General features: G+C 36.9%; 1 protein-coding gene across 1 annotated transcript in view; it reads left to right on the top strand.

Annotated features, from left to right (window-relative positions):
* Positions 1-16,844: 16,844 nt before the first annotated feature.
* LOC117338098 (RNA-binding protein 39-like) overlaps positions 16,845-19,131 on the top strand; it is a 32,258-nt gene continuing 29,971 nt past the window's right edge. The window contains exons 1-2 of the mRNA XM_033899295.1: positions 16,845-16,957; positions 17,644-17,714. Of these exons, the coding sequence (XP_033755186.1) occupies positions 17,661-17,714 (54 nt within the window). The 5' untranslated portion in view covers positions 16,845-16,957; positions 17,644-17,660. The remainder of the gene's footprint in view (positions 16,958-17,643; positions 17,715-19,131) is intronic.

Genomic DNA, 19,131 nt, shown 5'->3' on the forward strand with positions numbered 1-19,131 from the left:
CAGGCACCTAGGATATTCCATGACAATTTGACCAACCAAACATGACATCTTATCGAAGTTTGAAATGAATCGGGCAAGTGTCTACGTTTTCTAATCAACTAATACACGGAATTGTCTATTCCCTAGGATCAGTTGATAAGCAATATACGTGTCGTTTTATTGAACAGGTCCATCATTACGTCGACAAACGATCTTGGGTAGTTTCTAAACAGTTTTGTTTTTGTTTCTAAACATGTTTTTATGAACAATCATGCACACTGTGAAGACACATTAAGTATACAATATCATTGTATTTGTGTCTGACAGACAATGACAAAACAAAATGAGAGCCACTGTGATGTACAATTTTTTTTACTCAATAACTTTAAGATTCATTCTTTTTCTTAAAATATTGAGCTATGGTCTGTCTTGACCTATATAAATAAAAACTTTGATATTTGAAACATTATGAATACTTTGCGGATATGCAACACATTCAGATAAGACTAGAATTGCCCGTTCCCCGTAAGGCCTCATCATGGCCACTAGCATAAATCTTGTCGTTGTACAATATTAACATATAATTCGTGTCGCATTACAATATTCTCGCATGGGTAATTTAGTAGAAAAAAACCCATGATGTTTATTTACTTCAGAATAAGCTTTCTAAACTTTTTACTCACAACGAGGTACCTACCTGCTCTCATAAATGGTAGCAGTACAGCAACACAGAAGGTCAAAGTCCCGACTGAAGTTGAACCCATTTTGTTGGTATTTTAGTAAAGCTCCTTTTACAAATGATAAAGGTTTAGTTCAGAAATCTTCTCACTCATGAACATATTTAACTGGTAATGTCCCAATGCCGTATGTAAAGACATTCAGTTCTATCATACATTTGTATCATCGCAACACTGGCTGGTTTCTAATTAGATCTCCGCCACTGCCGTTCTCTATAGGTAGCAGTTCTAATCGATAACGGAATGAATAGTTAATTTCTCCATGCGAAATACTATTTATCAATAGTTATTTATGGTGTACGTACATGACATCGTATCTGAAATAGTACTTAGTATTTATATTAATATACATAAAAGACTACTTATAATATACATGCATATATCTATCAAATAATCGGACTGTTATCCAATCAATTCACCTATGTACTATTTTTGCGTATGAGTAGATGTATTCTAAGAGTCACCAGACGACCAGACAAAACACGGTGGTCAGATGAATCTCGTTGGTCAGATGAATCTTGACGAACGTGACGGATCCCAGCATGTTCACGACATTCTGCCTTTTTAATAGAGCGGGAAGTAGCAACGACATATTGTCCTTCCAATAGTGGCCTTTTTAAACAACGTTCATTTTTTAATAGTCGGTAAGGGAAGAAGAGGAGACATGCTTTTGCTCACAAAAACAAATGTCTAGAGTCATATAAATATCCTCTTTGCAGCTTTGAATATTTCATATCCAAATTAGCAGTGATGTGGGAAATAACCCCCAATCTTCGATCGATTGGCGCCTGCTTTATGATTAAGCGTGCCTTTTAATTAAAGCGATATATATATATATATATATATATATATTACTTACTTGCATACTTTTACATACAATATTTCGTATGTACTTGCATATGTATACGTAAATAGGTTCTCATTAAGTTATATTAGTGTGCTATATAGTAAAATCAATGAATAGTTATAAAGGAAGTTTTACATTCGCACCTCGCCTTATGTGTTTTGGTATGAACCCAAAAACTACAAATGTTTACTTTAGAAATTACGTCCTCTTAGATAGAGCTAGGTACATCGAGAAAAACATGTATGCATGTACTCTGAAAGCCGTTAAAGCATTATATTGCACCATTTTTTTTTTTTGTTTGTTTGTTTGTTACATCATCATTTGAGCTTGAGCCAAGGAACGATACACTAGGGCACAGGGGCTTGGCACGATTTTCCAAATGATGGTCCATATATATATGTATTATAGTGTCACACTATAATACATATATATATGGACAATCATTTGGAAAATCGTGCCAAGCCCCTGTGCACTAGGGTAAGTATTGTCAAATTTCAATCCACATGTCGTATTATGATATGTAGAGCTCTCGGAACCGGTAAAACATACCTAACGAAGCAAATATTGAACATGTTATAATGACATGTTTAGCGTGGTACACAAGAAAATCATTGAATGTAATGATACGTGGTAACCCATTTTCGACAATTTGAGAGTAAACTTGAAAGAAATCACGTTTCACGCAGGTCTGACAAACGAAAATTAATTTAGTGAATGAGGCACATTAGAAGGTCACAAGCTTATTGGTAATTGAAGATTTTAAGACTGAAGATGTAGGCAACCTAAATATCATGACCATATTAAGGTAAAGTGGAATCTTACATTAAATATGCAATTCTTTTTTCCGGAATTTTGGAGATTAAACGCAAGTATAAACATTGAGAAGACAAAAATTCCCGAGAGTCTTGTCAATTAGCGACCGCAAAGAAACAGTTTTATTTACTCAAAGACGTATCTCCAACAAAACACAATGTCGATAGAAGAGAAATTGATTTATATGCCCACCAAAATTCTGCCGAATTAAGACACTTTCGTATTTTCCTCAAAGATGCCTCCCTTGCAACAATTGAATTTTCTGAGACAAAATACAACGTGTCCATGGACAACATTTCAGTTTCAAACGAGGGTAAGAAAACATAAATTAGGTATTCATAGAGTGTTGGTCTAGGCAATCGGAAGAAAAGAGACTTTTGCAAGCAGAATGGAAAAATATACATGTATATCATTTGGTTCGGAAATTTTGAACTTTAACGACTCCTTTGCCCTCCTGTTTCAAAGTTTGGAAACACTGACAGAAACGTTTGTACGTCCTTAGATGACCCTTTGAAAATGAAAAATTTAGTAAAGGATCTGACAGGTATAAAAAGCAAGTCTGCGTGTGATGGACAAGCCCTATGTGATCTATCAAAGTGTGCAAAGTAAGAAATTTGGAGATGAGGCGAAACTTTCTCTTCCGATACGGAAAGTTTTTGTTATGAAGTTCAAACATCTTTCTCGATATGTTAAGATACAGTACTTTTATTTTCCTTTTACCCATGTTATGATGAAACAATCAAGAAAGCACCAGGTTATATAGTTTAAAGATAAGACTGGGAGTGAACCCAAGAAAGGGTTTGCTGGCCCGCGCAAAATGATGTACAGCTTTAACGATACAGGTGAAGAACAATTAGCGACATCAAGGGTTACTTGACGACTGTGTGTTTGGGGAGAGTGTTGAAAACAAATCGTTTAGGATTTAATTTCGTTTATTTCGTGACTTTAGAAAATCGACGAAATATTTTCCACACGAAATTTATGAAATCCATTCTTATATAATGAGGAATAGATTGTGGATTTTATCTGAAAATCTGCTGTGGTCTATGCATAAGTTGTTAAACGTGTAGGATATTGTCGTATATTGGACAACTAAATTTACAATCTATAGTGGTAGTCAGTCATGTCAGTAAATTGCAATGGGTAAAGTTGATTATTTTGAGTTTCCGTGATCCTGGCTTGCATATCACTAGCCGTTGTGGTGTTGACCACGCCGTTCGTTAGTTGCAAGATTCTTACAATAAGGGTATGGTTTATCACTATCGAGCGTGACGGATTTGATAGATTTGTGTATGGTGATAACTTGTACAAAAAGGTATTTGCATATTGAATGAAAACTGAAATGATTGTATTGTATTCTTTTTATTTGCATAAACTCAAAAAAGTATTAGAGTATATACATTGATATGCGTATATAACCAGTTTTAAGCAACATTGAATGTGTAAAGGCTATCTACAATTTAGTACAACATGCATGGCGAGTATGAATGTTGTTGTATGCTATGAAAACAGTAAAGAAATGATATACACTCATACACATTATGGTCAAATTTGGTTTGAAAATGGATTTCACGGGAATACCTCAACAGCGATTCGACATTTTATACAATAGATAATGTCTTCATCCTACAGATTTGTTAATCTACAATCGTCTGTTGTTGTGTGTATGAACTCCAAAGGAAAATTACCAGGTGAAAGCCAATTCCTTCTTATCCCTAGATTCACGATAAAACGCTAATCAGTACCATCCCGAACTATCGCTGTTGTCCGTAATGATGATGTAACCAGCTGGAAATGTGTCTATGTATCTCATCACGAGCGTAAACAAAATAACAGGATTACAGAGTATGACACAACGTCAATGTGAACTGTTCATGATGACACTATATCTCTCACAGCGTTGGATTCGAAGTAACCCGGATATCCACACTAATGGTATAGGACACCGTCTCGAAGATTGCCACTAATCTGACGTTTCCGTGTGTGATTATTAGGTAAGATATTGATTAGTTTGGAAGGTATAGGTTCCAACTCGAAGGTGTAGAGAGCATGTCATTTTGTAATGTCGTCCCTGTCTATGTCAGACCACTATCGTTTAGCCATTTTCTTATCATGCATTGCAATATAGTCTTAAGGAATGGAAATGGTGGTCTTATCGGGTCCTTGGACTAGGTTTGTCCATGTCTCCCTCGTCGCCACGCTCTCAAACTGAGTAGTCAATTATGTCGTCATTGCTTCCGTGCTATATCTCAAGAGAGTCTTTCCTCATAGAGTTTAACGTCCACATGCAAGTGCAACTAAATTGATGGGTGCCACGTCCTCTGCAATAAATATGGCACTTTCGTCTCCTTTAGATGTCTATAACTCTGTATAGAAGAAATTGTTCCGTCAGTCTCGCACATTCCTGTCAGTTTTGTCCGGAACTTGTGATCTGTGTGATATCGGTAACACTTCTTGATAGTAAATGTTTTCCATGACCTTCCATGTCGGTAGAAGGTACATTTTAGCTAATCCTTTGACGCAGTCATTGGAATATCATAATACTTATATTTTTATTTTTTGTTCGCCTTTTTTCTGGATTTTGAGTTTTCAACTTATTGATTTTCGTTTGGATTTGGTTTTATCCCACGCTAAGTACTGCTAGACGTTTTGTGACGGACTGCTGGTGTGAATGAACTCGATTCCAGTGCCGATATGGCCTGCTGAATCGATGAAGACTTCTCTCTCGTCGTTGCCTTTGTCTATAGGAATGATGAATTCGTTCGAATTCTATGCCAATCCATCACCGAATGGACAAACATTTCGTTTCGTATTTGAGTGTTTTCTTTCTCGCTTGGCACATCTTGGTAATATTTCCTCCGGTTCCCCACGTTCGGGAAGTTTGGACGAATATTTTTGACATTTTTGTTATTGTTTAAAATAAAGTGTCATCGTCACTCTGTTTTCAGAATTGAAGTTAATTCTCCTTTGCCGGGCTTAATTTGTCTTTATATTTTTATGTATATAATCTCTGATCTTGTCATAGGAACATAACACGGATCATCAAACGACTGGGACAAGGTTGCTACTTTAACAGCTCTGACCACTCGTAGAATGTTTTCCTTTTCGCCATGGTTTTGAGATGTTCAATCCATAAAATATTGATAGAAAAAACAATGACTACGGGCAGAAATTTAACGTCATTGTTATTTTTGGATATGTTCGAAACGTCAGTTAATTCAGCATTAAATCATTTAAAAGGATCGGATATTCTTCGACTTTTTCCCTCGTAAATGAGCGTTTTTTGTTTTTGTTTTTATTTAGGTTAAAATCGTCAAAACTCTGTACATGCACATGCATCTTCTAAACTTATGCGAACATGAGGGGTTTTGAAACCTACAATTCTATTTATCTGTCACCAAAATTGTATTCATATCGACTGTATACTACCATTTGGTAACAGTTCAATGCTTTTAAAAATATAGTCCGTCATCCTTCATCAAATCATAATAGTATATAGTCCGCCAACCTTACTCAAATCATAATATTATATAGTCCGCCACCCTTCCTCAAATCATAATAGTATAAAGTCCGCCACCATTCCTCAAATCATAATAGTATATAGTCCGCCACCCTTCCTCAATTCATAATAGTATATAGTCCGCCATCCTTCCTCAATTCATAATAGTTTATAGTCCGCCACCCTTCCTCAATTCATAATAGTATATAGTCGGCCACCCTTCCTCAATTCATAATAGTATATAGTCGGCCACCCTTCCTCAATTCATAATAGTATAACGTCCGCAACCCTTCCTCAAATCATACACTGTAATAGTATATAGTCCGCCACCCTTCCTCAAATCATAATAGTATATAGTCCGCCACCCTTCCTCAAATCATAATAGTATATAGTCCGCCATCCTTCCTCAAATCATAATAGTATATAGTCCGCCACCCTTCCTCAAATCATAATAGTATATAGTCCGCCACCCTTCCTCAAATCATCATAGTTTATAGTCCGCCATACTTCCTCAAATCATAATAGTATATAGTCCGCCACCCTTCCTCAAATCATAATAGTATATAGTCCGCCACCCTTCCTCAAATCATAATAGTATATAGTCCGCCACCCTTCCTCAAATCATAATAGTATATAGTCCGCCACCCTTCCTCCAATCATAATAGTATACAGTCCCCCACCCTTCCTCAAATCATAATAGTATATAGCCCGCCAGCTTCCACAAATCATAATAGTATATAGTCCGCCATCCCTTCCTCAAATCATAATAGTTTATAGTCCGCCATCCTTCCTCAAATCATAATAGTATATAGTCCGCCACCCTTCCTCAAATCATACAATGTAATAATATATAGTCCGCCATCCTTCCTCAAATCATAATAGTATATAGTCCGCCACCCTTCCTCAAATCATAATAGTATATAGTCCGCCACCCTTGCTAAAATCATAATAGTATATAGTCCGCCATCCTTCCTCAAATCGTTATAGTATATAGTCCGCCACCCTTCCTCAGATCATAATAGTATATAGTCCGCCACCCTTCCTCCAATCATAATAGTATATAGCCCGCCACCTTCCACAAATCATAATAGTATATAGTCCGACATACTTCCTCAATCATAATAGTATATAGTCCGCCACCCTTCCTCAAATCATAATAGTATAACGTACGCCACCCTTTCTCAAATCATAATAGTGTATAGTCAGTCACCCTTCCTCAAATCATTATAGTATATAGTCCGCCACCCTTCTTCAAATCATAATAGTATATAGTCCGCCACCATTCCTCCAATCATAATATTATATAGTCCGCCATACTTCCTCAAATCATAATAGTATATAGTCCGCCATCCTTCCTCAAATCATAATAGTATATAGTCCGCCACCCTTCCTCAAATCATAATAGTATATAGTCCGCCACCCTTCCTCAAATCATAATAGTTTATAGTCCGCCATCCTTCCTCAAATCATAATAGTATATAGTCCGCCACCCTTCCTCAAATCATAATAGTATATAGTCCGCCACCCTTCCTCAAATCATAATAGTATATAGTCCGCCACCCTTCCTCAAATCATAATAGTATATAGTCCGCCACCCTTCCTCAAATCATAATAGTTTATAGTCCGCCATCCTTCCTCAAATCATAATAGTATATAGTCCGCCATCCTTCCTCAAATCATAATAGTATATAGTCAGTCACCCTTCCTCAAATCATAATAGTATATAGTCCGCCATCCTTCCTCAAATCATAATAGTATATAGTCCGCCACCCTTCCTCAAATCATAATAGTATATAGTCCGCCACCCTTCCTCAAATCATAATAGTATATAGTCCGCCACCCTTCCTCAAATCATAATAGTATATAGTCCGCCACCCTTCCTCAAATCATAATAGTATATAGTCCGCCACCCTTCCTCCAATCATAATAGTATACAGTCCGCCACCCTTCCTCAAATCATAATAGTATATAGTCCGCCACCCTTCCTCAAATCATAATAGTATATAGTCCGCCACCCTTCCTCAAATCATAATAGTATATAGTCCGCCACCCTTCCTCAAATCATAATAGTATATAGTCCGCCATCCTTCCTCAAATCATAATAGTATATAGTCCGCCATCCTTCCTCAAATCATAATAGTATATAGTCCGCCACCCTTCCTCAAATCATAATAGTATATAGTCCGCCATCCTTCCTCAAATCATAATAGTATATAGTCCGCCACCCTTCCTCAAATCATAATAGTATATAGTCCGCCACCCTTCCTCAAATCATAATAGTATATAGTCCGCCACCCTTCCTCAAATCATAATAGTATATAGTCCGCCACCCTTCCTCAAATCATAATAGTATATAGTCCGCCATCCTTCCTCCAATCATAATAGTTATCTAGTCCGCCACCCTTCCTCAAATCATAATAGTATATAGTCCGCCACCCTTCCTCAAATCATAATAGTATATAGTCCGCCACCCTTCCTCAAATCATAATAGTATATAGCCCGCCAGCTTCCACAAATCATAATAGTATATAGTCCGCCACCCTTCCTCAAATCATAATAGTATATAGTCCGCCACCCTTCCTCAAATCATAATAGTATATAGTCCGCCATCCTTCCTCAAATCATAATAGTATATAGTCCGCCACCCTTCCTCAAATCATAATAGTATATAGTCCGCCATCCCTTCCTCAAATTTCATAATAGTATATAGTCCGCCACTCCTTCCTCCAATCATAATAGTATATAGTTCCGCCACCTCTTCCTCAAATCATAATAGTATATAGTCCGCCACCCTTCCTCAAATCATAATAGTATATAGTCCGCCACCCTTCCTCAAATCATAATAGTATATAGTCCGCCACCCTTCCTCAAATCATAATAGTATATAGTCCGCCACCCTTCCTCAAATCATAATAGTATATAGTCCGCCACCCTTCCTCAAATCATAATAGTATATAGTCCGCCACCCTTCCTCAAATCATAATAGTATATAGTCCGCCACCCTTCCTCAAATCATAATAGTATATAGTCCGCCACCCTTCCTCCAATCATAATAGTATATAGTCCGCCACCCTTCCTCAAATCATAATAGTATATAGTCCGCCACCCTTCCTCAAATCATAATAGTATATAGTCCGCCACCCTTCCTCAAATCATAATAGTATATAGTCCCGCCACCCTTCCTCAAATCATAATAGTATATAGTCCGCCACCCTTCCTCAAATCATAATAGTATATAGTCCGCCACCCTTCCTCAAATCATAATAGTATATAGTCCGCCACCCTTCCTCAAATCATAATAGTATATAGTCCGCCACCCTTCCTCAAATCATAATAGTATATAGCCCGCCAGCTTCTACAAATCATAATAGTATATAGTCCGCCATCCTTCCTCAAATCATAATAGTATATAGTCCGCCACCCTTCCTCAAATCATAATAGTATATAGTCCGCCACCCTTCCTCAAATCATAATAGTATATAGTCCGCCACCCTTCCTCAAATCATAATAGTATATAGTCCGCCACCCTTCCTCAAATCATAATAGTATATAGTCCGCCACCCTTCCTCAAATCATAATAGTATATAGTCCGCCACCCTTCCTCAAATCATAATAGTATATAGTCCGCCACCCTTCCTCAAATCATAATAGTATATAGTCCGCCACCCTTCCTCAAATCATAATAGTATATAGTCCGCCACCCTTCCTCAAATCATAATAGTATATAGTCCGCCACCCTTCCTCAAATCATAATAGTATATAGTCCGCCATCCTTCCTCAAATCATAATAGTATATAGTCAGTCACCCTTCCTCAAATCATAATAGTATATAGTCCGCCACCCTTCCTCAAATCATAATAGTATATAGTCCGCCACCCTTCCTCAAATCATAATAGTATATAGTCCGCCACCCTTCCTCAAATCATAATAGTATATAGTCCGCCACCCTTCCTCAAATCATAATAGTATATAGTCCGCCACCCTTCCTCAAATCATAATAGTATATAGTCCGCCACCCTTCCTCAAATCATAATAGTATATAGTCCGCCACCCTTCCTCAAATCATAATAGTATATAGTCCGCCACCTTCTACAAATCATAATAGTATATAGTCCGCCACCCTTCCTCAAATCATAATAGTATATAGTCCGCCACCCTTCCTCAAATCATAATAGTATATAGTCCGCCATCCTTCCTCAAATCATAATAGTATATAGTCCGCCATGCTTCCACAAATCATAATAGTATATAGTCCGCCATCCTTCTTCAAATCATAATAGTATATAGTCAGTCACCCTTCCTCAAATCATAATAGTATATAGTCCGCCATCCTTCCTCAAATCATAATAGTATATAGTCCGCCACCCTTCCTCAAATCATAATAGTATATAGTCCGCCACCCTTCCTCAAATCATAATAGTATATAGTCAGTCACCCTTCCTCAAATCATAATAGTATAAAGTCCGCCATCCTTCCTCAAATCATAATAGTGTATAGTCCGCCATACTTCCTCAAATCATAATAGTATATAGTCCGCAACCCCTCCTCAAATCATAATAGTATATAGTGAGTCACCCTTCCTCAAATCATTATAGTATTAGTCCGCCAACCTTCCTCAAATCATAATAGTATATAGTCCGCCACCCTTCCTCAAATCATAATTGTATATAGTCCGCCATCCTTCCTCAAATCGTTATAGTATATAGTCCCCCACCCTTCCTCAAATCATAATAGTATATAGTCCGCCACCCTTCCTCAAATCATAATAGTATATAATCCGTCACCCTTCATCAAATCATATTAGTATATAGTCCGCCATCCTTCCTCAAATCATAATAGTATATAATCCGTCACCCTTCCTCAAATCATAATAGTGTATAGTCTCCCACCCTTCATCAAATCATAATAGTATATAGTCAGTCACCCTTCCTCAAATCATTATAGTATATAGTCCGCCAACCTTACTCAAATCATAATAGTATATAGTCCGCCACCCCTCCTCAAATCATAATAGTATATAGTCAGTCACCCTTCCTCAAATCATAATAGTATAAAGTCCGCCATCCTTCCTCAAATCATAATAGTGTATAGTCCGCCATACTTCCTCAAATCATAATAGTATATAGTCCGCAACCTCTCCTCAAATCATAATAGTATATAGTCCGTCACCCTTCCTCAAATCATAATAGTATATAGTCCGCCAACCTTCCTCAAATCATAATAGTATATAGTCCGCCACCCTTCCTCAAATCATAATTGTATATAGTCCGCCATCCTTCCTCAAATCGTTATAGTATATAGTCCGCCACCCTTCCTCAAATCATAATAGTATATAGTCCGCCATCCTTCCTCAAATCATAATAGTATATAGTCCGCCACCCTTCCTCAAATCATAATAGTATATAGTCCGCCACCCTTCCTCAAATCATAATAGTATATAGTCAGTCACCCTTCATCAAATCATAATAGTATATAGTCAGTCACCCTTCATCAAATCATAATAGTATATAGTCCGCCATACTTCCTCAAATCATAATAGTATATAGTCCGCCACCCTTCCTCAAATCATAATAGTATATAGTCCGCCACCTCTCCTCAAATCATAATAGTGTATAGTCCCCCACCCTTCCTCAATTCATAATAGTATATAGTCCGCCACCCTTCCTCAAATCATAATAGTATATAGTCCGCCACCCTTCCTCAAATCATAATAGTATATAGTCAGTCACCCTTCATCAAATCATAATAGTATATAGTCCGCCATACTTCCTCAAATCATAATAGTATATAGTCCGCCACCCTTCCTCAAATCATAATAGTATATAGTCCGCCACCCCTCCTCAAATCATAATAGTATATAGTCAGTCACCCTTCCTCAAATCATAATAGTATATAGTCCGCCACCCTTCCTCGACTCAAATCATTATACTCCGTCTATGCGCCATTTCTCTTCCATGGTCAACATGCACTGATAATGAGAGCATATCGACCCGCTAACTTTTATTACATTTGAAGTATAATTACAAAGTTTTACAATACCAACCTTCTGCATGATTCATTTACATGATATTTTACTGTTTTTTTTTCTTTAACTTCCTTATCAGCATTACACATCTGTAATATGAAGGTCTTTCTAACCACTTTTTGAGTTTCAAAGCGAACAGTTTCTCGAATATAGTCACGAAGCAAGTTGATATCGTCTACAGTACATTATTGAATGCATCTTTTACATCACATTTTCTATCTGGTACGCTTTCTCGAACGAGGTTTGCATAAACCAGTTTTAATAGGTTGTCCATTCTGACGACTTCGATGATTCCATAGTCAGAATTGTACCAATCACTTTACATTACGTTCATTGCATATACATCAGTATGTTGTTATGAGTTGATAGAAGACGGAATAGCGATCAATATAATCAACAGAACAGTTCTTATGTTCACAATATTTCAATTGTTTTCCAGTGTACTTATAACAAGTAACATAATCGCCGATGCCTTCGTGAAAAAACAATCTGTCACAAAATCGCTGATGATGACTCCCACGAAGTGTTTATCCTCAATGAAAGAACGTCACCAATCGATCGGTACAGCTCGTCATGTTTTTTTATGAATTGGGTAGATGAGTACAATATCGATCTGTAATAAGAGAAATCTTCATTATCAAATGGCTAATTAGCTGTCAAAGAAATGTTCGAACGTCAGATATGAGCTGCACAGTAATTTTTCAAATGTACATAAAAGATACGTACTTAGATTCATATTTACGTCTAACTGTGACTGAATAAATATATTTGTACGTTGTATATTTGTACAGGAAATCCGTATATTGCATTAAGACGCCGTCCCTATTCGTCTGTACTTGAACATTTACATATCACTGACACGATGATATATCCCTATGACAGATCGTTTTCCCCATCCAGAGACCTTATCTTATTGCAACATACAAAACTAATTACTGAGTTTCGAATACCAAAAAGCGATAAAAAATATTACACGAAAGGAATTTACACACCATCGCACGTTGCCCCTACCATGCACAAAACGTTTATCGTGTAAACAATACATGTGACATGCATGCAACTGATAGAAATGGCGACAGATTTAATACCAAGATAAGATAAATGCGCAACATTGTCGTTAAATAATTCATCTATTTTTGTGGTTTAATTAAGTATTTTTTAGTTTCACTGTCTGCATGGTAGCAATAAGTATTTCGTTCGTGAAGGTCTAGCACAACTAATTCAGTTCAGCCAATTAGCTGCTGTTTCCCTTGAACCAAGTCCCTGAAGAAAATGTGTTTCTTAGATTTGTAGTTATTTTCCTGAATAAATATTATAGGAAATGAGTTACTTTCTGTATACAAGAATAAAGAGTATCCAAATACTTACCTGTTTGAAGCACGTGCACGGGTTTGTATTTGGTTGTCAATCTCCACAAGTGCGTGACAATCAAGTAACGTACCAGCCTCGCTTAGATTCCCCAAGGAGTTACGGATGGTAAAGTTCATACCCAAATGAAATTCAGCACGATCGAAAAAATAATAGAATTAACACTAAAATGCTGAAACAATAATGTTAATGTCATAGAAATCTACATTGGAAATCCATCGCAACGTCAGTCATACACAATTTTGTATTTTTGCTTTCAGTATTGATACTTAATTATTTAAACTTCATTATGTATTATAATCAGCTATCACCTCACAAATAAGAACAAGAATATATCTATCAGGGGTTTATATTAGCGATGCATGTAACACAACAAGCAAAGGTCATGATCAACATCCATCTCCGAGAGCCCTGCTTGGCCCATTTACCTATCCGAAATGTCTATTGTCTTGCTTTATGTTTTTAAAACCGACCCCCCCCCCCAATAATAATGGTATCTATCGGAGGCTTATTTGCCGTACATTTATCTTTGCATGTTATTGTTATTCGATACAAAGGAAAAGAAATCCGATCGTACAAGATGTGTTAATATGCTTCAGTAAATCTGGTTAACTTTTAATTACACGCCTTTTTGTGTGTAATGTAAAACTAAAGATTTCAGAGAGCTTATATAAAATGTTGCTGTTCTTAGGTGCTGTTGAAACACAGTCACCTATAGCTAACTTTTGGGGGAACAAACATATCGCTTAAATATATGATAAATCTTGATTACAGCCCCTAACAAATAGTAGCTGCAATATCTTAAGTTTGTATATGTGCATGGTGACGGACTTATTTGTGATTTTGCTCCATTCTCCAAATATGGGAATATAATCTTCTACCAGGGTGGCTTTCAAGCAAACTACAGATTCTCCGGAGATTCATCTGGACAGCTTCGAAAGGAAAGGAGAGAGACAAGACAAGAAAAGATGAGTTCAGTACTTCCGTGAAGTATTTGTTTGTTATTAGGTCATCTGACCCGAAGGGTCAGGATGACATATAGTCATCATGCTTCGTCCGTCGTACGCATTCGCCGTACATAAACTTTTCACATTTCAAGCTTCTTCTCAAGTTTCGCCCGTGGGATTTAGCTGAAACTTGCCTGGAATGATCCTGAGATGATCCTGACCAAGTGGTCCGAAATCCAAGATGGCCACCATGGCAGCCATATTGAAAAACGCATTTTAAACTTCTCCAGTTTCACTGGTGCCATTGAACTAGGAATTGGTGAGGATGTTAAGAAAGGGGAGCCAACAAAGTGTTGGTATTTTTCGGCATCGTAAAAACTTTGACATGGCAGTCATGACGGCCATTTTGTAACATGATTGCACAATCGTGGTTTTCCTGAACAACACCTATTTCAAATCTCTTCTCAAGTTCCACTGGTGGGATTCAGCTCTAACTTACCTGAAATGACCCTGAGATGGTCCTGACCAAGTGTTGTTATTTTTCGGGTCAGTCTGAAATCCAAGATGGCCGTCATGGCAGCCATCTTGAAAAACACATTTTAAACTACTTCTCCAATTCCACTGGTGCCATTGAACTTGAAATTGGCGAGGATGTTTGGAAAGGGGAGCCAACAAAGTGTTGTTATTTTTCGTGTCAGTCTGAAATCCAAGATGGCTGCCACTTATTTCAAACTTCTTCTCAAGTTCCACCAGTGGGATTCAGAACTAACTTACCTGAAATGATCCTGAGACGGTCCTGACCAAGTGTTGTTCATTTTCTGGTCGGTCCAAAATCCAGTTTAGTAATGTGATTTACGCTTTTATATGTTTGAAGACGTCTGCCTAAGATAAATAAAGTATAGAACAGTAGAAATCATATACAATGATCTGCTTTATAATCCATGCATGAGTAATTACGCTTGCCGTCTGATTTTTGTGAGGGGAAGTAACTCGTACACACTAGTTGATGCGACAGTCATCTCGATCTCTTGGGTTTGATTATTAGGCGAACCTAACGTTAGTTTGTTTCCGTAACGAATTAGAGGTTGCATGGTCTAAATCATTTGATAGTGAAATGCCTGTACAATGAATATAACATGAACGTGCGATTCAACAAATCACCGGAACTGATGGTACACAGGGACTCGAGAATTAGTTAGGCCTAGACGTATTTGGACCTCCCCTAGTCACGGTGTATAGCACATTTTCAGTCGTGTTGATCTGATACCCCCATACATGTATATACAATGAACACCGGGGTATCATTTTTACCGAATTTTAATCTAGTCTCCCCAAAACGTCTGAACATGTGCTATACACATACGTACACTAGGGGAGTTTCCAAATACAGGTAGACTGTGTAACTAATTCTCAATCCCCGTGATCAGGTACAGAAGGCGAATTCATATAACAATACATTTCGGAGACAAATTTCTTCTAATGAAAGTTGACAACTGTGAAATATCTTATCATGATCCAGATTAATTAATATCTATATATAGAGAGAAAAAAGCAGTAAATTGAGTACAATTTAAAAACTTGGGAAACATGCCAAATATACTGGGAAAGTAATTCACAAGAATCATATACGTAAGGAAAATCACGCTGCGGTCTATCACGAAACATGATGGATATCACGGATTAATTGATTTAACAATTAAACTTAATTATACAACGCCAATTCAAGTGAGATTTTGAAGTCATTCTTTACCGTTCAGCAGAACTTTAATACAACCAAGACCTTTTTAAAGTAAAAAAACCAACTGAAAACGATACGGGATGATCAATAAAAAAACATCAAGAATGCACTTTTAAAAAAATGTCTTATTTCTTGCTATTTTATATTTATATATACTACATGCTTTTCTTCTTTATTTCGATCCCTCATGCACAGCACCTAACAGTGACCTTGGCACCTTGATTTGTCTGAAACAGTTACAAAAATATCATTGTATTTGTGTTTATATACCTATGTCATGCCAGTTTTTTTTTTTTTTTTTTCTTTTTTCGTTTTGGTAACAAAATTGTTTTAAAAAAACTCAAATTAGACAGTTTGTATAGTTTTACATGAATATAACTAGCATTTTTAATCATGAAAAATATTATACAACACTATTTGGGCCATTTGAACAAAAACAATTAGACAAAGATAATGCTAATACAATTTATTATTGTAACTGCCACAAAAAAAAAAAAAAATACAGTATGTTTTAGATCAGCTCTCTGAAGTCTGTAAATTTTGATTACATACCGATTATAAACTGGGTCATTTGATCTAATTCAAATAATTTTACATTGAAATATCTGTTTTCATGTGGGTTTTTTTCATGTTTTTGTTACTATCCCTTAAATATACCACATCAAAACATTTGTAGATCCATGGGTTCATCATTGACTACAAACCGTTTGGTTATTTTTCAAATCTTACTCGACTCAATGTACTGAAGCACCTTAGAAATATCATATGTCGATCACATTGGCTATGCCAGCCAAAAATCGATTGTGGAATCATATATATTTAGTGGTGACATTTTATGTAGTGTAACCATAATTATTTTGCTTGGTAGAGTTGTTTCCCTTGGCCCGTGATTTCGTAACAAACCCCAAATCGTATGCCGCACGACGCTATCGCAGGAAGGGAAATTTATATCGGTACAGCTTCCTAGGATAAAAGACTGACTCCTTGTTTCTTTTGTTAACAAGGTAAATAATCGATGGAAATTGCTGTCTTATTTCCCCTTATTGATTTATAGAAGATTCATATTTAAATTTATGAACGAATATGATATAAAATATATAATATCAGATATCTGTGACCGGAAGCTTGTAAAATCCAAGGACAAATCGAATGACAAACTGTTCTCTTATAACCATTATACCAATAGCTTTATCACGCTTTTTATCGATTGTAATGACACATGTTTTATAGCAGTGCATATTTCCTAACTAATGAATACACGGATACTGGTGTACGAACAAACTGATTATACCAGATATGTAAACAAACGATGACGACCCCCCCCCCCCCCCCCCCCTTTGCCCCACTTGTAACACGCACCGGCTATTTGTTTCTAACATACGCAAAGGTCTTGAGTGTAATATAAGAAAGATTTCGGCAAGTTAAATGGTAGTAGATTATTTTACTACAAACTTTAAAGTTACTGTCAACAAATAGGTCTTGACACTGTTTTTTGTTTTAGTTTGAATAGAATAAAAATTGTTATCTCGGGGACTGACCGACTCATAATAATAATACTGGACACAGGCATTTATGCCTATATATATGGAATTAATTACTAGTAATATCTTGAGATAATTTGCTGAATTTAAATGCTGGAAGAAATATGACAACAATGTAGTAATAGCAAAATCTATAAATACTGTTGCAGGATATTTAAAAAAAAAGATGGCTGACGACTTCGATGTGGAAGCAATGCTGGAGGCTCCATACAAAAAAGAGGTTTGTATTAATATACTGCTTGTTCAAAATAAATAAAACCATATGTCTTCCAATTGAGATTTGTTTTATTCATCATTTTGAATATCATTGTTTTGCTATTTTTAGCCCACCATCATCAGATGGTGGGCTATTCAAATCGCCCTGCGTCCGTGGTCCGTCGTCCGTCCGTCTGTCCGTCCGTCCGTCCCTCCGTCCCTCCGTCCGTCCGTAAACAATTCTTGTTATCGCTATTTCCCAGAAAGTACTGAAGGGATCATTACAAAATTTCATAGGCACCTTCCTCATGGTCCTTAGTTGTGCATATTCTATTTTGGGATCAATTGGAAAAGAACATGGCCGACAGGCGGCCATCTTGGATTTTGACATTTGAAATTTGTTATCGCTAAATCGCAGAAAGTACTGAAGAGATCTTTCTCAAATTTCACATGCGGGTTCCCCTTAGTCCCTAGTTGTGCATATTCCATTTTGGTAGCGATCAGAAAAGAATATGGCCGACAGGCGACCATCTTGGATTTTGACATTTGAAGTTTGTTATCGCTAAATCTCAGAAAGTACTGAAGGCATCTTTCTCAAATGTCATGTGCAGGTTCCCCTTAGTCCCTAGTTGTGCATATTCGATTTTGGGATCAATTGGAAAAGAACATGGCCGACAGGCGGCCATCTTGGATTTTGACATTTGAAATTTGTTATCGCTAAATCGCAGAAAGTACTGAAGAGATCTTTCTCAAATTTCACATGCGGGTTCCCCTTAGTCCCTAGTTGTGCATATTCCATTTTGGTAGCGATCAGAAAAGAATATGGCCGACAGGCGACCATCTTGGATTTTGACATTTGAAGTTTGTTATCGCTAAATCTCAGAAAGTACTGAAGGCATCTTTCTCAAATGTCATGTGCAGGTTCCCCTTAGTCCCTAGTTGTGCATATTCGATTTTGGTAGCGATCAGAAAAGAATATGGCCGACGGGCGACCATCTTGGATTTTGACATTTGAAGTTTGTTATCGCTAAATGTCATAAAGTACTGAAGGCATCTTTCTCAAATTTCACATGCAGGTTCCCCTTAGTCCCTTGTTGTGCATATTCCATTTTGGTAGCAATCAGAAAAGAATATGGCCGACGGGCGACCATCTTGGATTTTGACATTTGAAGTTTGTTATCGCTAAATCTCAGAAAGTACTGAAGGCATCTTTCTCAAATTTCACATGCAGGTTCCCCTTAGTCCTTAGTTGTGCATATTCCATTTTGGTAGCAATCAGAAAAGAATATGGCTGACTGGCGCCCATCTTGGATTTTGACATTTGAAGTTTGATATCGCTAAATCTCAAAAAGTACTGAAGGCATCTTTCTCAAATTTCACATGCGGGTTCCCTTTAGTCCCTAGTTGTGCATATTCCATTTTGGTAGCGATCAGAAAAGAAA

Source organism: Pecten maximus, chromosome 11, assembly GCF_902652985.1.
Source record: "Pecten maximus chromosome 11, xPecMax1.1, whole genome shotgun sequence".
In the NCBI taxonomy this organism is placed as follows: domain Eukaryota; kingdom Metazoa; phylum Mollusca; class Bivalvia; order Pectinida; family Pectinidae; genus Pecten; species Pecten maximus.